General features: G+C 44.8%; 1 protein-coding gene across 1 annotated transcript in view; it reads left to right on the forward strand.

Moving 5' to 3' along the window:
* The window catches only part of LOC126456332 (homeobox protein aristaless), a 116,705-nt gene that overhangs the window by 58,970 nt on the left and 34,577 nt on the right, over positions 1-23,158 (forward strand). Inside the window, 3 exon segments of the mRNA XM_050092082.1 lie at positions 6,326-6,525; positions 11,539-11,604; positions 11,668-11,876. Of these exon segments, the coding sequence (XP_049948039.1) occupies positions 6,326-6,525; positions 11,539-11,604; positions 11,668-11,876 (475 nt within the window).

The following is a 23,158-nucleotide window of genomic DNA, read 5'->3' on the forward strand; positions in this document are numbered from 1 at the left end:
GTGTTTTCTGAGGTTCCAATTGCCCTGCATGCACAGTTTGAGTCGCTTTTCCGTGATAGGCGCTGTACGAGCATGGGATAAGGCCAATGTCCAGTCGGAAACTGAGTCACGCGACGGCTGCGTTTGGCTTAGCTCCTTATCAGCCGCTCCTGTATATCAAGGGATATGTTGTATATACGGCGCCCATTATCACTAACTTCCCATTCATGTCACCAGATCTTCACTATCCGGAGCTTAAGGTGGAACTTGCTGTGAATCGATACCCCAGTGATTTGTTCGATTCTGTCAGGTCTGCCCCTTTTGAGCCAGTATGATGCTGCGCGAAGTCTGATCGTGAAATGGTCTGGATATATTCTTAGTACGACATACGGCGCTCCCACTGATGTGGTACGGAACACGCCAGATATTCGTGGCAGCACACTCGTCTGTACTCTCCTGACAGCGTTTCGATCATGACGAGTTTTAAATGGGTGCCCATGCTCTTACATCAAAGCTCAATACTGATTCGGCGACCGCACAGTGGTATGTTCCTACCATTGTGGTTGTCAGTCTGTAATTAGCTTAGTTTGTACTGATTTTTGTAGTATTTTCTCTACTTTGTCTATTGTTAGTCTTATGTGTTCCTTGAAGGTATGTCTCTCGTCAAGGTGTGCCCTTAAATATCTTTTTACTATTGTGTGTTGAATAGAATAGAAATGAAACAGGACTCTAGGAAAAATGATTGCTGGATGAATATTGCGCTCTGCGGTGGATTGTACATTGATATGAAGCTCCCTGGTAGATTCAAATTGTGTGCTGGACGGGGACTGAACCCCAGAACTTTGTCTTTCGCGGTCAAAGTTCTTACCGGTTGAGTTGCACAGGCACGACCAAAGACCCAGCCTTACAGCTTTACTTCTGTCAATACCTCTCTCCTGCTTTCCAAACTTCACTGAAGCTCTTCCAGGAGTGCTAGTCCCCCAAAGTATGCACGAGAATTTCTGTGAAGTCCGGAAAGTAGGATAGCGGTATTTGCGGAACTAAAGCTCTTGAATCACGCCTGGATAGCTCAATCGGTAATAACTTTGTCGCAAAAGCCAAATTTTCGGGATCGACTTTCGGTCCGGTAGACTGCTTTATTCTGTTTTGGAAAAATGATGTCGGTATGGTATGAATCAACCACCATTTACCTTATATTGGCTTGCAGAGCATAAATGTTGCTAATACCTAGCCAGTGTAATGTCCTTCTTCTCTTCCGCTTTGTATTTTTCTCGAATACCACTTTCATTTGAGACACCAACCACAGTCCTTAATAAATATGCAAATCATCCGACAGTATATTCATATTTAATAGATCGTATATTATGGTCGCCGACCTCTCATTACATTCAAGACCCCGAGAGACAAGCGTTATCGATCCACTATATATTCTTATGATTCCTAAAATCTGCAGTTAGTTCGTTGTATAGATGAGATTTAGAGAGATTATCAGCTGGATAAGTTCGGTCACATTAAAACATATAAAAACATTTAAGGAAATCAAAATAATTGTGCATAGGTAGAAACAGAACTATAAAAGAACCCTTTACTCGCTTTAAATTAACTGGAAAGCAATAAATTTTTGTCCACGCTTACCAACATTATTCCAGCACTCCATCAGCGTGCATCTCTACTGTCTGCTACCGAAAGCCGGCCGTGGTGGTCTCGCGGTTCTAGGCGCGCAGTCCGGAACCGTGCGACTGCTACGGTCGCAGGTTCGAATCCTGCCTCGGGCATGGATGTGTGTGATGTCCTTAGGTTAGTTAGGTTTAAGTAGTTCTAAGTTCTAGGGGACTGATGACCACAGCAGTTGAGTCCCATAGTGCTCAGAGCCATTTGCTACCGAAAACTCTGCTGTTGAATTATCTGTTTCGACCTCCATCCCCACACCATAATGCTTTTGTAATTTCTGCTCAACCTCACTCATCTATTACAGATTGAGCAGTTTAGTAAAAATGTAAATGTCGTGCGGTGTTGGCTTGAACATCACACTGGAGGGCTCAGCTGCCTGACGGAAAGGGTGTTCTTTCGCTGCGCACACTGGCCTCGTTTCCATGTGGATATGTGAGAGTTGTATGAGTGTTTGTGGAGTGTAGGTAAGTGTAATGGATGCGTGCATAGTGTAGTGTTTTGTTTGTGAGGGAGAGGGGGAAGCCTGGTGTCTGCAGGTAGCCCACTCCTTTCCCACACCACCAAGAGGGACGACGAGATTAACGTCCCCCTCCGACGGACGGATCCGTCATCAGCAGCGTCACATACCCTCACTTCGAAGGACACTGCACAGGGGTTTGGAATCTAATCCAGGACATTGGCGCTAAGACTTGAACTTCACACCACCAACTCTCCTCCTCTTGTCGGCCAAATACTGGCAGTGAAAATTTTATCCGCCACCAGGATTCGAACCAGCGTACCTCCGACTCGGCAGCAACCACAAAGGCGTGTGTTAGCAACATTCTCTTTACGAGGGTAGACCTTTTTTAACATCCGATCGGTCGTGAAATAGAAACCACAGCGAAATTCAATTCTTTTTATTTTCAGGAGTTAGGTGCGCCTTCCAACTACTTCTCTACACAGTCGCCACCACTACTTAGACATTTCTCGCAGCGTGATACCAACTTTCCTATACCTTCGGCATAGAAGGCAGCTGCCTGTGATTTCCGTTAATTCCCTACGCTGCTCTGAGTTCGTTGTCAGTGCCAAAATACTGTCCTCATATCCAGCGGCCCATGTGAATAAAAAGATGAAAATTAGAGGCACCCTATTCCGGGCTGCAAGGTGGGTGATCTAACATTTCCCATATAAAACGCTCCATGAGCATCTTCGTTGCACGTGCAGTGTGCGGCCGAGAATTGTCATGAAGAATGAAACGCATGATAGTTGCGTGATATGGGCTGCATGAAATCGTGCAAAATACCTCGGCAGGCAGTTCACACTAGGCGGAAGACACTATTGTTGTAGGTATCTGTAGATGCTCACTTTTTGCTCATGACTGATAAGTTCGACGCGACGCGATAGACGGGCATACTAAAGACACTGCGTAACACATCTACGCAGAGCTTCAACGCATTTACACTGTGGTTTTTATTTCGCTACTAATCTGAGGTTTAAAGCAAAATAGCCCTCGAACATTGTTAGAGATTTGCCACGTTTTTCCTTTTTTTCTTTTTAAATGTCCAGGTCTCTAACAAGGAAGTTTCGCCTTGGCTACGGAGGAGGCTTAATTGTTCAGTCTCTTACCCTTGTGTTGACCAGATAGTTTCTTGCAGCCTCAGAATCTACTCGTCTCCCCAGCTATTCCTCTTTTCTCCCTACCCATGAACACACCAGACCAGCGCCACTTTCCATGTCCCGTTCCTTCTTCCCCTTCCTTGCACAGTCGCCTACTTCCCACCCCTACTGCAAAACCACCCAATTGATTGCCTCGGAATTCGTAATACCAACTTTCTATCAGTAATGTAAAAATTATCCGCCATACTCTGAAAACACGATCCTTGGTTCACGCCTTACCACTGTGTTGTTTAGCTCATCCCGACCGTGGCACATAAGCAGCGGCAAAAAAAAATACAAACGCAATGGTAAGAGTGTATGACAGGCTATTTGCCGTCATGCGGCAGCCCTAGGACTCGCCAAGCCGATACACTATAATTACTATTAAAAACAGTCTTGATCACGATTTATTTAACAAGGTGACCGGTTTCGACCACTACTGTGGTCATCTTCAGACCATTGAGTAGGAACCCCTTTCTGTTGTGATTCTCCAACAGAAAGAGGTTCCTACTCAATGGTCTGAAGATGACCACAGTAGTGGTCGAAACCGGTCACCTTGTTAAATAAATCGTGATCAAGACTGTTTTTAATAGTAATTATTTACAAGACATTGATCACTGCTGTTCCCGTAATGCATTCAAAAGTAATCCGATACACTATGTTGGCTGGAACAACCCCAGTCTCTTTCGTCGAGCTTATCTGCGAGTTCCTTCAGACATTCACACAACTGCACACAACACCAATGCCACCACGTTTACACTTCTCGCTAATCGTTCTCTTTAGAAGCCTGCACTGTTATTTTGTGAAACGTACTTTCGCTCGATATTTTCCAGCGCTTCTGGTTGAAACCGCCGCTTATATGTAATAAACAAAATGTCGTATTCCAAGCATTGCTCAAATTCAAACCTCCGTGGCAGTTTCTTAGGTTCCCCGTGATATTTATTTCCATACTCTCTTTAATTACGCTGTCCCAGAAAGCTGACGTTTGTACCATGGTACTTATCTTGACGTGCTTCATTTCATGATTATATTCGTGGCAGTGCTTATAGCAGCTGATTTACTTAGTTGCTTCAGTCGGATTGTCACTGATATTCCATGCAACCACTCTCCCCACCCACCCCCTTTTCTTAAGACACACTACAAATTCATGAAATGAAGTAGACATCCGGCTTTCGGTTACCTAGATCGTCTACAATATTACAAAGAAGTTTTTTTTTATCTTTGCTGACACATCCAGCTAAACCAGCAAAGCAAATCAGCTGTTGCCAATGACTGACTCGAGAATAATCATCAATTGAAATACGACGAGACCATTGCTATGGTGCAAACGCCAACGTTCTGGGACAGCGCAATAATAAAGAATTCTGCTGAAATAAAATGTAGGAAAACCGAACAAACTGGAACGGACATTTCAGTTTAAATGAGGCTTGCGGTCAAGCAGTCAGTTTGTTAAGATCTCGAAGGCTACCTCATCCAACATAGCTGGGAAACGCTGAGAGACTGTGCGTTTCGTAGTGTGGACTCTGAAAAACAATTGAACAGTAAAGGACGCAGCAGGCGCTGGGAGTGGAGCTCTGGAATAAATAGGCACGCGACACCGACAGCACTTCATAGCATGAGTGCAGTCCAGGCAGCGAGTAAAACGTAATAACATAGCTCGCAGCACCTGAAGAAGATGACTAGATCGGTCATCGAAATACCGTGCAGAAATGTGGAACAGCATATCAACTCAACATCCGCAAGCAAACCATCAACGAGTCACACCGAAAAAAATTCTGAGTTCACAACAGAGGCACGATACTTGCCAGCAGGCGTCATTTTTGACTTGTCCTTAACAATGTTAGCCACTCCTGTTGTCAAAGAGTTAGGTCAGTCTACACCAGTCCACATCAGGCTGAAATCCATTTCATATTAATCGTTCTATGCGTGACTGGGTATACGCCGAACGGTCTACGCGAGAACGTCTGTGAAACGATTCAGACTGTTTTACAATTTGTTATCTATTCAACTCATAAAACAAATACAATACATGGTAATTACCATTACAAACAAATGAAAGATAGAATTACAAAGCTACATTACTCTTGACCAGAATCTTGCAACTTCAACTGCATCCGGTGGCGGCAGCAGAAGATCGTCTTCTGTGCAAGATGCAGGGCATAGCTGAAAATCAAGTATGTGCTCCAAGGCGCGTGGTTCTCTGCAATCACAGTTGGTGGTATTCACAGTGAAGTGCCATTTCTGGAGGTTACTCCTGGATCTTCCGACTCCAGAACGAAGAGGGCTGAGTGACCTCCACACGATCCATTTGCGTTATTGCCCCGGTGGTAAAGTTTCCAAACTAAAGGGCCAGACAGGGTGATTCTCAAGTCGACATATCCACAATTGTTTTCTTGCTGTAGCTGCTGTTGTTTCCAAGATTGAAGTGGTCTTGAGGAAACTTGGGGCTACTGATATGTGCCCACTCTGTGAATAGTTTTCCTGATGAGCCTGATTTCTTCTCTCCGCATTGGCAGCTACTTCACGATGACTATCTGGTGGCGATGTACCAGAGAGTTGGTAGAGTTTTAGAAGTGACATAGCTTTAATACAACCTTTAATAAGCCTTCACTTTTCGTTTAGCGCCTTGTCGACTGTTTGGGTGGGTGTACTTGTACCAGATTGGGCACGCATACTCAGTAGCACTGTAACATGTTGCCGTCGTTCTCAGGGTTTGTGGTCGAGAGCCTCACGTGCTACCATTGATCTTTCACCTTTATCCTCTTATTCTCGCGAGGCGGTTTGTAGGTCAGAATGCGATGCAGAATGGCTCCCAGATATTTTTGGATGGGTCGTATTTACTAACTCTATCCCTTGCCGTGAGATGTCAAGCTTGCCTGATTGTGCTTAAGATTAAATGCATACAGTTGTGTTTTATCTGGATTGAGTAGAAGTTGGTAATGTGTACTGATAGATAACAGTGGACGCGCTGTGTGAGCACTGCTCTGGTAAGTATGCGCAGATTATTCGGTACTGAAATGGTGCCTCGCACTGCTTCCAGGACGACGTTTACGGCGTACCAGCTGGAGGAGCTGGAGCGCGCGTTCGAACGGGCGCCGTACCCCGACGTGTTCGCGCGCGAGGAGCTGGCGCTCAAGCTGAGTCTCAGCGAGTCGCGCGTCCAGGTGTGGTTCCAGAACCGGCGCGCCAAGTGGCGCAAGCGGGAGCCGCCGCGCAAGACCGGCTACCTCGCCACCGGAGGTCAGTCGCCGCCTCTCCAACACGCTCCACACATCTCACCTATAGCTGGCTCCTCACTGTACGGTGAACTTACATCAGTTAGAGTGTCTACTGTGAGCTGTTTCTGACGGTTTGTTTGCCTTAGGCCCCACCCCAGTTCTCATCTAGATAAGTTTTATATGGAATATCCCCGCGAATAAGTGGTTGGTTCGAATAATGTTTCCTTCACGGAATCCAGTAAGTTGTACTTGACAGAGAATGTTCCATAGAAACGAGAGCAATATCGGGTATACTCCAAGAACACGTAATAGGACATCTAGTGCAGAATATTTTAATTTTTCTGCAGAGCCCTATACATTTCAGGTGCTTTTTTGCTTTTATTCTTTGCCTTAGCCATCGCACGACCAACCTGCCAACTACCAACCTACACTATTGGACATTAAAATTGCAACACCACGAAGATGACGTGCTACAGACACGAAATTTAACCGACAGGAAGAAGATGCTGTGATATGCAAATGATTAGCTTTTCAGACCATTCACACAAGGCTGGCGCCGCTAGAGACACCTACAACGTGCTGACATCAGGAAAGTTTCCAACCGATTTCTTATGCACAAACAGCAGTTGACCGGCGTTGCCTGGTCAAACGTCGTTGTGATGCCTTGTGTAAGGAGGAGAAATGCGTACCATCACGTTTCCGACTTTGATAAAGGTCGGATTGTAGCCTATCGCGATTGCGGTTTATCGTATCGCGACATTGCTGCTCGCGTTGGTCGAGATCCAATGACTGTTAACACAATATGGAATCGGCGGGTTCAGGAGGGTAATACGGAACGCCCTGTTGGATCCCAACGGCTTCGTATCACTAGCAGTCGAGATGACAGGCATCTTATCCGCATGGCTATAACGGATCGTGCATCACGTCTCGATCCCTGAGTCAAACAGATGGGGGCGTTTTCAAGACAACAACCATCTGCACGAACAGTTCGACGACGTTTGTAGCAGCATGGACAATCAACTCGGACACCATGGCTGCGGTTACCCTTGACGCTGCATCACAGAAAGGAGAGCCTGCGATGGTGTACTCAACGACGAACCTGGGTGCACGAATGGCAAAACGTCATTTTTTCGGATGAATTCAGGTTCTGTTTACAGCATCATGATGGTCGCATCCGTGATTGGCGACATCGCGGTGAACGCACATTGGAAGCCATACTGGCGTATAACCCGGCGTGATGGTATGGGGTTCCATTGGTTACACGTCTCGGTCACCTCTTGTTCGCATTGACGGCACTTTGAACAGTGGACGTTACATTTCAGATGTGTAACGACCCGTGGCTCTACCCTTCATTCGATCCCTGCGAAACCCTACATTTCAGCAGGATAATGCACGCGCATGTTGCAGGTCCTGTACGGGTCTTTCTGGATGCAGAAAATGTTCGACTGCTGCCCTGGCCAGCACATTCTCCAGATCCCTCACCAATTGAAAACATGGTAGCCGAGCAACTGGCTCGTCACAATACGCCAGTCACTACTCTTGATGAACTGTAGTATCGTGTTGAAGCTGCATGGACAGCTGTACCTGTGCACGCCATCCAAGCTCCGTTTGACTCAATGCCCAGGCGTATAAGGCCGTTATTACGGCCAGAGGTGGTTGTTCTGGGTACTGATTTCTCAGGATCTATGCACCCAAATTGCGTGAAAATGTAATCACATGTCAGTTATAGTATAATATACTTGTCCAATGAATACCCGTTTATCATCTGCATTTCTTGTTGGTTTAGCAATTTTAATGGACAGTAGTGTAGATCTCAGGCTAAGCTACTGATCTGTCTGTCACACTCATTGGCTTTGGCATCTCACAATCAAACTATCTCCTTATAACCTACCCTAGAATTCTGACTAAGCTACAAATCAGTCTGACACCACAACCAAGTTTTTTGCTTTCACACTCGTTGGCTTCACCATCTCCAGTCAGACTTCCATCTTCCAACCTGATCTAGAGCTCGGGCTAAGCTACACATCAGTTGATACCCGGGACTTAGGACGTCGATTGTGTACTCTGATTGTTTACGTGACCCAATTGCTCGTTCACCAGCGCTCATCAACTAATAATCAGAGCTGAAACCATAAAACAAAAAAGTAAAAAACAGAGATGAAAACACAGTAGTATACAAATGTACACTAAATTAAATAAGAATAAGATATTAATGTTACCTAAGTTAATTTAATTTTAATCATTCTGGGAATAAAGTCCTCAGTTGAGTATGCAGCTACAGCTCAGCTTTGGAAGACTTGCGAAGACGACGTTCTCAAACTGATTAATAACCGCGGTAGGAGTGGCTACCTGATGATGACTTGAACGTTTAAATTGGTCATAGATCTAAAAGTTTGCGATTTAGACATAAAAAATAAGTTAGTTAGTTATTTATGCATTCACAGATGACTTTAAAATAATATTCAACTTATCAGCTGTCCGCCCCCGGTAGCTGAGAGGTCAGCGCGACAGAATGTCAGTCCTAAGGGCCCGGGTTGGATTCCCGGCTGGGTCGGAGATTTTCTCCGCTCAGGGACTGGGTGTTGTGATGTCCTAATCATCATCGTTTCATCCCCATCGACGCGCAAGTCGCCGAAGTGGCGTCAAATCGAAAGACTTGCACCCGGCGAAAGGTCTGCCCGACGGGAGGTCCTAGTCACACGACATTATTATTATTATAACTTATCAGCTTATTACAACAACAACAAACAATTAAAAATTGACAAACATGCAAGTGAATAATTAACTAATGTCTCATTAATTCCTATCGTAATGTTCCACTATTCATTCAGATCTCATCATATCAGTGCATACATTGCACTCGCTACACTCGCTGCAAACACATCCTCTCGACTGAGGTCAGAACTATGATAACACCGCTGCACTGCCTTACGTTTATTGTGCACTGCCATGCATCAGTCTGAAAAACTGAGTCAGCATCCTTCCATAAAGAAGAAGTCGTTGAGCTTAGGAAGATGAAACGACGCTACAATTTTCCATCAGACATCTTGGGACATTACTCTTTGAAAGTTTCAGATTTTTATTTTTTACAAACCCTAATATTTTCTGCTATCCCTTGCTTATGTTAAGTAATCTTCCACTGCATATTACGTACTATTCAAAAGGTATGCTTTAATTGATTTCCAAATATGTTGCTTTTAGTTACCTATATTATTACACCGAGGAATTTGTTGTACGGTTTGAAATGAACCGCTCCTCAGTCCTCAGACAGCTTCTCTTGCTCGTGGCGCGCAGTCCCACGAATAACAAAGAGTCAACGTCTGCGTCACTACACATGACAGACAGTTTATCATCAGCAGTCCCACCAATAACTTTTCAATTCTGTGGACTCGCAGAAGACTCAATCTACATCTAAATACATACTCCGCAAGCAGAGAGTTTCTTGTATCACTACCAGTTCTTTCCTGTCCCACTCACAAACTGATCGCCGGCCGAAGTGGCTGAGCGGTTAAAGGCGCTACAGTCTGGAACCGCACGACCGCTACGGTCGCAGGTTCGAATCCTGCCTCGGGCATGGATGTGTGTGATGTCCTTAGGTTAGTTAGGTTTAAGTAGTTCTAAGTTCTAGGGGACTTATGACCACAGCAGTTGAGTCCCATAGTGCTCAGAGCCATAGCCACAAACTGATCCAGGAAAAAAAGACTGTCTGAACCCTCCCATCGAGCTCCAATTTCTCGCATCTTATCTTCGTGGCCCTTACGCGAAATGTACGTTGGCGGCAGTAGAATCGTTCTGCAGTCGTCCTCAAATCCCAGCTCTCTAAATTCTCGCGGAAAGAGCGTCGTCTTCCCTCCAGCGATTCCCATTTGGGTTCACGAAGCATCTCCGTAATAGTTGCGTGATGATCGAAATTACCGGTAACACATGCAGCAGCACACCTCTGAATTGCTTCGACATTTTGCATCAACCCAACCTGGTGGGGATCCCAAACACTCCAACAGTAGTGAAGAATGAGGCGCACTAGCGTTCTATACGCCGTCTGCTTTATAGATGAACTATATTTTCGCAAAATTCTTCCAATGAAACGAAGTCGAGCATTCGCCTTCCCTACTACCAACTAGACGTGCTCATTCTATTTCATATATCTTCGCAACATTACGCCTAGATATTTAATCGATGTGATTGTCTCAAACAGCACCCTACTAGTGCTACATTCGAACGTTATAGGATTGTTATTCATATTCATCCGCATTAACTTACATTTCTCCTACGTTTAGAGGAAGCTATCATTCATGACACCAACTAGAAATTCTGTCTAAGCCATCGTATGAACCGGCCGGTGTGGCCGTGCGGTTCTAGGCGCTTCAGTCGGGAACCACGTCATCGCTACGGTCGCAGGTTCGAATCCTGTCTCGGGCATGGATGGGTGTGATGTCCTTAGGTTAGTTAGGTTTAAGTAGTTCTAAGTTCTAGGGGACTGATGACCACAGATGTTAAGTCCCATAGTGCTCAGAACCATTTGAACCATTTTGAACCATCGTATGTACTCCTGCAATCATTCAAAGACGACACCTTCCTGTGAGCCGGAGCGTCATCAGGAAAAAGGCGTACACTGCTGCTCACTCTGTCCAACAGATCATTTATGTATATAAAGAATAAGAGTTGTTCTGCCGCACTTCCCTCGGGCATTTCTCAAACGCCGGCCTGTCACTGTTTTATCTGGGTCACATGACAAACGGCCAGTGACGGCTACCTGAAACAAGCAATCCATCACAACTAGCTTGTTCACTTGTCCGATGCTCATAGCTTGAGGAGAGGGACAGGCCGACGACTCACTATCGCTGGCAGGCTTACTCGTTAGTGCTCCTTCTCGGATTATCAGAGGGAGCGTCGAACACACTCAGTCGTTTCTGTGACCATTCTGTTTTCTTACACATTAACGTGGATCGTCAGTTGTCTCGTGCGATATTACTCGCAGTTGTTATTTTTTCATCCGTGCAGGGAACACTGTAGAGACGCCGCCGATTGTCCGTAGGCTCGGCGAGCGCGTCACTGTCGTCGTTCGGCTCGCTGAACAGCTCGCTTGGCCCGTTCTCCGGAGGCGGCGCCGGAGGCGGCGGGGGCGGCGTGTCAGTGGGCGGGGGCGGCGTGCCGGTGGGTGGAGGCGGCGTGGGCGTCGGCGTGGGCGTGTCGGCGCCGGGCGACTCGTGGGCCGCCTACTCGCCGGCGGCGTACGAGCTGTCGCCGCACCTCAACCTGCTCAACGCGCCCTACTCCAGCTCGCCCTTCGGCGCGCCCTCCGCAGGGCCCTACTCGTACGCCTCCATGCTGCAGCCGCAGCACGACGCCTCGCTCTTCCGGTCGCAGCACCAGGTGGGTAGGCGTCTGCAATGTTGATATTCTCCGCACACCGTGATTCCGAGCGCATCCCATGCTTGCTCTACAGAATTCAGTTGCTTCAGACGTACACTATCTTATCAAAGGTATCCGAACGCCTCTATGGAATATGGGATGGACCACTTGATGCCACGAGCAACGAACCTGCTATAGTGCGCGTTATTTACGACGGCGGCCGAGTTTAGATTCGTTCTGTGCATCTGACGTCACAAAACACAGTCAGCCAATGAACAGAGAACGACGTTGCCAGAGCTCGACTGCAGTGCAGAGCACCGACGAGTGTCTTCAGTTTTAGAAACGTTCAGTCATAAATAAAGTAATTGAACAAAACCAATGTCTTGATAGCAGACTTTCTATAAAAGAAAGTTTGGAAAAAGTATTCTTTATATCAACTGCTTAATATTCTATTAATTAATTAAACCAAACAAGCAATAAGCCTCCTAATTCAGGCAATAGAAAGGAAATTCATTCTCACTAACCGCTTTTTCGCAATAAAGAACAGCGGTAATTGTTTATCTCCTATTGTACTTCCACGAAACGTGAGTAATTCATAGTCATACCAACAGTGTTTGTAGGTATTTTGCGTGATTGTTTAAAGTACTCCAGGAAATACCTTGAACAATGCGCTACGTTAGTGTAATGGTTAAGGTGTTTGGCTGCTACTCAAGAGGTTCAAAGTTCAAATCTTGTTCAGTGCATAATATTTTCATTATTTAAAAACAATTTCGAAATAGTGGCAACTGAAATCAACCATACGGAAAGTATACGCTATGGACTTTTACCTCTACAAACTCTTCAAAATTTCGTGCAATGGTTTACTACATTTAATGCTGCACAATAACTGCGTTGAACATCGAAACAAAATTAAGTCATTTATGGGGGGACGGTATCAGTCAAGAAGATGTGTAAAAATCAAATTTTTGGGGCAAATAGTTTTTGTGAAATCCAATGATAAGTGTGTCAAAGCAGTCGGAACACCATGTGTCTGCACAGGCGAGCAATGCATTGACGACAAAATCGCGCACAGCGCGGAATGCGGTGAGCACGTCTCTGAAGCAGCGAAAGGGTTAATGCGGCCGTGATGGCTTTACTTCATAAACTGCGCGCTTCCCTCTAAACGTAAGTGTACGAACTATACTATACTATGGCGCTGCTTCTCTTGGCGCGTGCAACTGGCAACGCAGCACTCTCCCGCGTCTGGACGAGCATGCGCGAGCCGCCAAGATAAAAGAATTGAACTTATAGTATAAGAGGAAGCGGGGAGTACTGTGTTGTCGGTAGAGAAGTAGTAACAGCGAAATGGATCGGTCAGGGCAGCTCACTGTCTTCGGACGTGGGCCAATCATTCGATGCCACTTGAGTAACAAAGCCATCAAGCACATTTCAGCCCTTCTACAGTTGCCCAAATCAACTACTGGTGATATGACTGTGAAGTGGAAAGGCGAACGAACAACCGCAGCTAAACCAAAACCAGGTAGACCTCACGTACTGACAGACATCTTCGAGTATTAGGGCTGACGGCTGTAAAAAATCGCAAGGAATCACTCGTCAGTTACGAAAGTGCTTCCAGCAGTGCAGCTAGCACAATGAGTCTTCCTACGGAGTTAAAGAGAATGGAGTACATACAGTAGTCGACCAGCTCCTCATAATCCAAACATTTCTGTAGTCATTGCTTAGTGGCAATTGAGATGGTGTAAAGAGCGTCGCCGCAGGGCAGTGGTCAAATGTTCAAATGTGTGTGAAAGCTTATGGGACTTAACTGCTAAGAACACAGTCCCTAAGCTTACACACTACTTAATCCAAATTATCCTAAGGACAAACACACACACCCATGCCCGAGGGAGGACTGGAACCTCCGCCGGGACCAGCCGCACAGACCATGGCTGCAGCGCCTTAGACCGCTCGGCGCAGGGCAGTGGATTTCTGGTAAAGAGCGATTTGGGGTGACAAATCGCGCTGTACCATGCGGCGATCCGACAGAAGGGTTTGGATTTGGCGATTGCCAGGCGAACGTTACCTGAATGACATGTAGTGACAACAGTGAAATACGAAGGAAGTGGTGTTATGGTATGGGGGTGTTTTTCCTAGTTATGGTGTGGTTCCCTCGTTACGCTTAAGTAAATGCTAAATGCGGAAGGATATGAGCACATCTTACAGCACTTTGTACTGTGTACAGTAGAGAAACAATTCTGAGACGTTGATTGTTTCAGCATGACAAAGTACCCTATCACAAAGCAGCATCTATGAGGCAGAGGTTTGTGGACAGTAGCATTCCTGAAATGGACTGGCCTCCCCAGAGTCCTGACCTCAACCTAACTGAACGCCTCTTGGATGAGCTACAACGTCTGCTTCGCTCCACACCCCAGCGTTCAACATCAGTGTCTTCTGTTGTTTCGGGTCCTGAGGAAGAGTGGGCTACCACTCCTCCAAAGACATTCAGACACCTCACTCAAGATGTTACCAGCAGAGTTCAAGCTGTCATAATGGCGAAGGGTGGGCACACCCCATATTAATGTCCGTTAATAGTGCCCGGATGCTTTTGGTAGACGGTATACATGCGACTCCATTCGCTCCATGTGTTCACTAGTCAGTACCCCAGTACCACAGGACCTATTCGTATGGACTGACGCCACGCGGGATTAGCCGAGCGGTCTAGGGCGCTGCAGTCATGGACTGTGCGGCTGGTCCCGGCGGAGGTTCGAGTCCTCCCTCGGGCATGGGTGTGTGTGTTTGCCCTTAGGATAATTTAGCTTAAGTAGTGTGTAAGCTTAGGGATTGATGACCTTAGCAGTTAAGCCCCATAAGATTTCACACACATTTTTTGGACAGACACTATTAGCACGGACCACTGAACCACAGAAAAATTTAACTTCGTAGTAGGCGTAAATATAGGTTGCACCCAATTGATTCTGCCTTCGACGGTAACCCTAGGATGTAACTTACACACGGAATGGAAAATATGTTATCTGCTACGTGAACTACGACTGCTTCAAGTCGCGTACTGCACAGACAGGCTGCTTGTCACTGACATCCACCAATAACTTCGTAGAGATGCATTAATACAGCGCAGGTAACGATTTACAACTTCATTCTTCCCTTCTGACTGTGAAGCAGTGTAGTACTACGGAGTATTCCTGTTTTCTCACCTAAGGATTCACCACCTACAAATAACTTCTAAATGCGCGTTCATGACACACTTGAGACGCTATACTAAAATTTGAACAGCGTGCAGGAGATCGTCCCTCATACCTACGAATGGAGAGCAGTTCGACCACACTGGTGGTCAGATACAAAGAAGTTCCAATTGGTCTCGTTTGAAAACCAAAGTAGAAGAAACTCGCCATCTAACTCCACCTAAAGCTTCATTAATAAGGATCTAGCTTTGAGTCTGTAAGCGATTTGGGTCAAAAGATGCCCTAACAAGCTGTAATCAACACGATTCTCGTCACAACGAGAAAACACTAAATTTTCCCTTATTTAATCTGACGTAGACGGGGAGTTAATTACAGCATGGGTATCAAACGTGATAGGAAAAAGATCCATCTTATGCGACACAAGATTTTTATGGTTTTTCCCAACAGATACCTGGGATTGTTATTGCACACAAGTATAGATACACTTACAGATCAGTAATAGAGCAGCGCAGGGAAATTCAACATCGGACTGAACAAGAAAATCTTGACGTTATTTGTGAAGCAGTCCCATCACAATAACGGCAATACTGCGGCAGAGGAAAGGATTGTGAATATATCATCTCTTCACGACTTCTATTGTGCTGGTTTCAGCCTCACGGAGAGCCTGGCAACCGATTACGCCATACGTGGCAAACGAAACTGCTGTTGATGAATGGACAACGCTCTCCACTTGCCAACTGTTAATCAGTGCGCGAAATGCTTCAAGGCAGCTGAACAATTCTTGGTCCCCTGTTTGGTAGATACTGTAGAATGTTTTGAAATACGATTTATACTAAATTCACGCCAGAAAGTAGTTCACACAATACAAAGCAGAAAATTATATTTCATGAATGCGCTAAAAACACAAACTATGGATTTGGGAATCTTCGTCTCTAACCAACGTGCGTTAAATTTTCCTGTTTAGTGGCCTTTCATTGTGTTGTGTAGCCTCTTTTCTAGTTTCAGTATTCATCTATATTTCTATTAGAGATTGGTTCTCAAGCTCCAAATATGAGTAACATGAGATTCTGACCTTATTGCAGCTTGTTTGTTAATGTTTGCTCTCTGTCCAACCAGAGAGAGAGAGAAAAAGAGAGAGAGAGAGGGAGAGATTTGTTCAACGCAACAGGTTTCATGCAAGGTTCGATTCAAATGTAGATCTCTTCTCCGTCCCATGTTTGGTGACGATCTAATTCTTAGCCATCTTAATTACCCGACCTCGGCACCTATGATTTCAGTTGGTGGGATCACGAGAAGCGCAACACAAATAAGCCGATCTGAAGAGAGGCATGTCAAGAGAAGAACGAAGTACACTCATGCAAATGCTTCGTGCCACAGATTGCCTACGAATTGATATGGGGATATGGACAATGACGGCAATCGGACGGATGCTACGTTCAAAATCACTAGGCATATTATTTCGCGTAGCAACGCACTGTAACATATTTCAGAGGAATTTGCTTATTCATCATTTATATGTCTCGTGTGCTTGACGATATACATACGACGGTTCGTCTTCATCCAATTACTTTCTATCCGCTGAGATACTGTTACGTAGAAGTAGGAACAAAGGTGGGGACATTACCAAGTAAGGCAGATATGCTAATACTGGGAACGAATGAAGCGGCAGGGGTTAAAATCTAGAAATACGCTGAGATTAAAATGTAATGGATCTTATTGATGAGGCTCAGTTTAGTAGACAAAGATTGATAAATTAGCTTAGGGCAAAAAATGCGCACATAAGGACACCATGTCATTTGGAATATCGTTACAAAAGGAAAGCTTGATCGCCACCTAAGCAATGCAGTTGAATCATTTTATTTTCACAAAAGGTGTTTGCTGTTGGATTTTTCAGTCTCGATACTGAGTTTTTCTTAATAGTCAGTCATGACACGTCAACGAATCTGTACTGTTGCTTACTGCACACGTGTGTATTGCAATCGTGCTTATTCCAGAAATTTGAATGAATCAATCTACTATGTTAAAGTTGCATGTAATGGAAAGTCGGGACGGATATGGGAAACTGTTTAGAGACTACGGGCTGCCAGTACAGAAATGAACTGCAAGCAGATTGAGCACTGAAGCGGTACGTATTCATAAGGTAACACTTACGTGAAACAGTCTCATAGTAGTAGTTAAGTCGCATGTGTGTCAGACTGTACTCTAGAAGCAAGCTGAATAGCTGCCATGACAACAGCAGATTGTCCCCAAGGAAAAGAACCTATTTCCTGTTGCTCATGAAAAGGTGTAACATAATACGAACGAAAAGAGCTACAACAATCGAACATTAACGAAGTGCTATATATCTGTGAGATCTGAATGGAGCTGGGTGTGGGATGTTATGACGTGCAATACATAGTTTAAGTTCACTACAAAAAAATTAATCACTCCCTACAGAATTCATTTCTGCATCATTTAATACCGTATAATACGGCCCCTGTATTTGACAACCGCCTGAATACAATTAAGAAGTGAGTCCGCAAGATTGTGGAGGTACTTCACATCCAACTTAAGCCACTCGCTAAAGATTTGATTGCGCAATTTCACCAAATTCCGGGGATGTTGATTTCGCAATTTTACCCGCCATTCCAACATGTCCAACAGATTTTCTGGGGGATTCAAGTCAGGTGATTTTGCAGGCTAATAGAGATGTAATAGGGTGGGGAAGTGTTCAGAAAACCAGTCACGTCTTCTTCCAGCCGATAAACTTTGCTGTTGTCTTCTTGGAAAATAGTGGTATCAAAGCATACTCGTGCATATGTTGATTGAAAGGCAACACCCGACCATTCAGAATGTTGAAGTAAACATAGTGCTTCGTGTTAGCAAAAACCATGACAGACCCATGTCCGGCTTGGACCTGACCTTGCACACACCCTGGATGAAATGCTATAATTGGCCTTCGGTGCATTTGACGACGTGCATCATTTGAACCAGAATGAAAAATAGTCATACAATAGCACTAAAAAGGCAAATATGTCCTGGGCGGGGCTACAGATGTAAAAGAAGGCAACTAGCTTTTCGACTTAAGTGGCAGCTTCAAACACATTTAAATCAAAACATTTTGACATATTCACTCTGTTTTACTTGTTAGTATTAGTACCCATGTCATGCAATATAATGCATCGTATCAAATAAAGTAACATGACACATGATGTCATGTCGTATAAAATGACACATGCCATCATGTCGCCCAATGTAGCAGTTGTTGTGTTACCCAGTATGACACAACGTGTCATTAGAATTTAGGATGCATGCATCCCCACTCAGGGGTACTATCTATTACAGACGCACCCCCACTCTCGGATACTTCCTATTGTAGATGCAATCCACTCTGCAGAAACACATAAGTTTGTGTCTATCTTTTCTTACAATCCTCACTATACTTGTAACAGGGAGCGGGTTTTGGGCAGGAATTATACCCTCCTCTCCACCCAGAAATTAATAAATTGTTTTAGCGTCCCTCCGGGACAAATCCACCAACAGAAATTTTAACCCCCCAGAAAAAGATTTTTAGCTATTCATCAGCCATATTATACTATACATTGATGATCCAAAACATTATGACCAACTGCGTAATAGCTTATTTGTCCGTCTTTGGAACAAAATACATCATCGATTCTCCGTACCAAGGAACCGACAGTTTGTTGGTAGGTTTGTAGACGTATGTAGCAGTAGATGTCTACGCACAGTTCATGTAATTTGCGTAAATAACGAGCCGCTGATTTGCGTACGCGGTGATGGGCTCCATAGGATTTACATCAAGCGAATTTGGTCGCCGAGACATCAACCATTTTAGCGCGGTTCTGGCTCCGAGACACGGACAATTACACTGCTGAAAAATGACATCGCTTTTGTGGAAGACATCAAGCGTGAAGGGATGCAGGTGGTTTACAGCTGTCAGCGTGTCTTCGATTACTACCACAGGTCCCATGCAAGCGCAGGAGAATGTTTCCCATAGCATAATACTACTCCCTCCAGCTTGCGTCCGTGGCGTGCTGCACGTTTCGAACCGCTGTTCACCTCGATGACGGTGTTTCTGGAGCCGACCATCGATCTAGAGTAGCAAAAATGTGATTCACCCCAATAGCCGACACATTTTCTTTGATCGACCGTCGAATTCCGATGATCCGGTACCCACTGATATCGTAATTGACGATGTCGTTGGGTCAACATGTGAACACGGAGGGGTGGTCTTCTGCTGAGCTCCATGTTCAACAATCTACGATGAACGGTGTGCTCTGAAACACTTGTGTGAGCATCAGAGTTGTGCTCTTTCGGCACAGATGCCACAGATCACCATCTATCCTACATTACAGATTAGACAAGCCTCCGAATCCCACGTGCTGAAAAGAGTCGTGAACGTCCAATAATTAGCGTCTAGTTGTACGAAGGTCACTCCAAAATAAATGCACACTATTTTTTAAAAATCCATCTTTTATTCTACATGTTTGGAAGTTTTACAGTGTGTAGGTACATCCTTTAGGAACAATATTTTCATTTATCCACATAATTTCCATCCCTCTCAACTGCCTTACGCCATCTTGGAACCAGCGCCTGTATACCCACACAGTAAAATTCTGGACCAACCTGTTGGAGCCACTGTTTGGCAGCGTGCACAAGGGAGTCACCATCTTCAAACCTTGTTCCACGAAGTTTCCCAAAGAGATGGTAGTCACATTGAGCCAGGTCAGGACTGTAATGGGGGTGTTTCAGTATTGTCCATCCGAGTTTTGTGATCGCTTCCATGGTTTTTTGACTGAAATGTGGCCGTGCATTGTCGTGCAACAGCAAAACATCCTGCTTTTGCCGATGTGGTCAAACACGACTCAGTCGAGCTTGAAGTTTCTTCAGTGTCGTCACATATGCATCAGAATTTATGGTGGTTCCACTTGGCATGATGTCCATAAGCAAGAGTCCTTTCGGAATCGAAAAACACCGTAGCCATAACTTTTTCAGCAGAAGATGTGGTTTTGAATTTTTTTTTCTTGGGTGAATTTGCATGAGGCCAGTCCATTGACTGCGTCTTCGTCTCTGGTGAAAAATGATGGAGCCATGTTTCATCACCTGTCACAATTCTTCCAAGACATTCATCTCCACCATTCTCGTACTGTTCCAAAAGTTCGCTGCATACCGTTTTTCTTGTTTCTTTGTGAGCCACTGTCAACTCCTGGGAACCCACCTGGCACAAACCATTTTTAACGCCAACACTTTCACTGTTATGAAAACACTTCCTCCTCCTATCCCAAAGTAGCGAGACAATTCGTTCACTGTGATGCGTCTGTCAGCAGTCACCAATTCGTTAACTCTTTGCACATTGTCTGGAGTGTGTGCAGTACGAGGCCTGCCGCTGCGAGGACAATCCTCAATATTGCCGAGCTCGCTTTCATCACGTAACCTGCTTGCCCACCTACTAACTGTACTGCGATCGACAGCAGCATCTCCACACACCTTTTTCAACCGCTTGTGGATGTTTGCCACTGTCTCGTTTTCACAGCACAGGAATTCTGTGACAGCACGTTGCTTCTTACGAACGTCAAGTGTAGCAGCCATCTTGAAGACATGTTGTGACGGCGCCACTCACGGGAACAGGTTGAACTAAGTTTGAAAACAAGCGGGAAGGATGTATCTACACACTGTGAAACTTTCACATGTGCAGAATGACAACTGTATTTTTACAAAAATAGTTTGCATTTCTTTTGGAGTGACCCTCGTAGTTTCACTGTCCTTCTACCTCTTTCCGTAGATGCTCACGGCAGGAACACGTGAACATTCGACCGGCTTCGCCGTTTTCCAGGTACACGGGCTCTGCGTACCCTTTGTCAAAGTTGCGTATCTCAATGGATTTCTCCATTTTCAGCCCTTATCTTCGCTAGGGTGATCCCGCGTCCGTGTCTGCTCCGCTTACATACTTCTGTTACCGCGTCACGAGCCCGCAACGCCACCAGGCTGTAGCCAACTTCGCGGTGGGCAGTGGTCATAGTAATTTGGCTGATCAGTGTTTATTGTTTACTATGGCTGGCGAATCTTCTGGGTTTTGGGCACACGATCAGGGACTAGCTTATAAATTGCAAGATGCACCTTGTGGCTAGGAGAGTTAACTATGCTGGGGAAGTAGGGTTAACTTGTAAAAAAAAGGGCGAATGTGTCCTCATGTCTAGATTCAAATGTCTTTGAAGCTGCCAGATAAGTCGAAAAGCTAGTTCCCTTCTTTTAGATTCCTAGGACGTATTTGCCTTATGTGACATGATAGGAACATTTTTCGTTCTGGTTCTCAAGTTTTAATACTCTCCCATAACTTCGACATTGAACCGCGATAACCTGGCAGCCGATTGTTGACTCGGGCGACGACTGATCTGGCACAGGTTTTTTTATGGTGTTTTGAACCATTTTTCGACGACGTAGTAAAACATTTTCCGTTGGTTCGAAATAAGATGATCTTATTCTGACAATTATTTTTATGGCAACTTCAGGTTAGTTAAATTTTCTGCGAGGTCATCAAATGGCTCAAATGGCTCTGAGCACTATGGGACTTAACTGCTGAGGTCATCAGTCCCCTAGAACTTAGAACTACTTAAACCCAACTAACTTAAGGACATCACACACATCCATGCCCGAGGCAGGATTCGAACCTGCGACCGTAGCGGTCGCGCGGTTCCAGACTGCAGCGCCTAGAACCGCTCGGCCAGTCCGGCCGGCCGAGGTCATCAATAAAGCTTTAAGTGCTCGATCAAACAGTATATCATTTCGTGCAGGGGTGGACATAATTCTGATTTCGTACATGCGTTGTTTTGCACATCGAAAGATATTTTGATGATTTTACGCCAATGGTGAATAATATCTTTAACGTATAAACAACGAAATGGCAATCATCTGTAATAACCAGTTCTTTACGTTATATCCAAGTGCAGCACCCTAAATGCAACGCATTTCTACGAGACCCAGTTTCGTGTGCAAAACGCGTGATTTTTCGCACGTGAAACCCGAATGATGAAAGATTTTTGTAAACACTTCTTAAAATTACTGTAAGAATATGGATTTTTTTATTATCATCTGTATCACCTTACACCGTCTCAGCACTTGCAATTCGCGTAAAACCGGGTTTTACGTGCGTTTTTTGTGCAAATTTAGACCACTATATCATGGCAACGGATAAAGCTTTCACAAAACAACAGGACGACCATTAATTACATGTATTTGTGCACCTTCTTACAATATTTGAACCGATTCGCACAAGTCTGAAACATATAAGTGCCACGCGTAAAAAGACTGACCAAAAAGAAACATGTTTTTTAAATGTAAAATCCGAATGATGCTAGATTTTTGAAATCGACTGTTCAATTTTATCTTAAGAATACGTGTTTTATTTATTTGATTCACTTTAAACCGTTTCTGCACATTCAGTTTACGTAAGTACGAATTTTACGTGCTACATTTAACTCTAGTTTAAACCATCGTATCTCAACAACGGATACAGATCTTTGGAGAGCTTACTTTTACTTTAGCCATTTATGTCCCTTCGTGAAAAGTTTCAAATGATTCACACAAGTTTAAAGTACAGAATTGGCACGTTGCAAATACGTCGCAGGAAAATGTATTTCTTAACCCGAAAAATCCAGACGAGGCAAGAATGTTTTCAAACGGCTGTAACTCATCTTCGAACAAGGTTCAATAGCCCAGTGTACCAAATCTGAACCATCAGTCTCGCTCCACTCCGGAGTAATTTAATTTAAACGGCTCTGAGCACTATGGGACTTAACATCTTAGGTCATCAGTCCCCTAGAACTTAGAACTACTTAAACCTAACTAACCTAAGGACATCACACAACACCCAGCCATCACGAGGCAGAGAAAATCTCTGACCCCGCCGGGAATCGAACCCGGGAACCCGGGCGTGGGAAGCGAGAACGCTACCGCACGACCACGAGATGCGGGCAATTTAATTTAAGGGTGACTGTTCACGCACGTAAAATCTGAACGAGGGCGACTGTTTTTATACGTAGAATCCGAAACGTGTACATGAACTCGGTACCATTAGCTGAGCATTACTTTCAGCCCAATTAAAATATCTTGCAAAAAGGAATTAAT

The sequence above is a fragment of the Schistocerca serialis genome, chromosome 2, assembly GCF_023864345.2.
Source record: "Schistocerca serialis cubense isolate TAMUIC-IGC-003099 chromosome 2, iqSchSeri2.2, whole genome shotgun sequence".
Lineage (NCBI taxonomy): Eukaryota > Metazoa > Arthropoda > Insecta > Orthoptera > Acrididae > Schistocerca > Schistocerca serialis.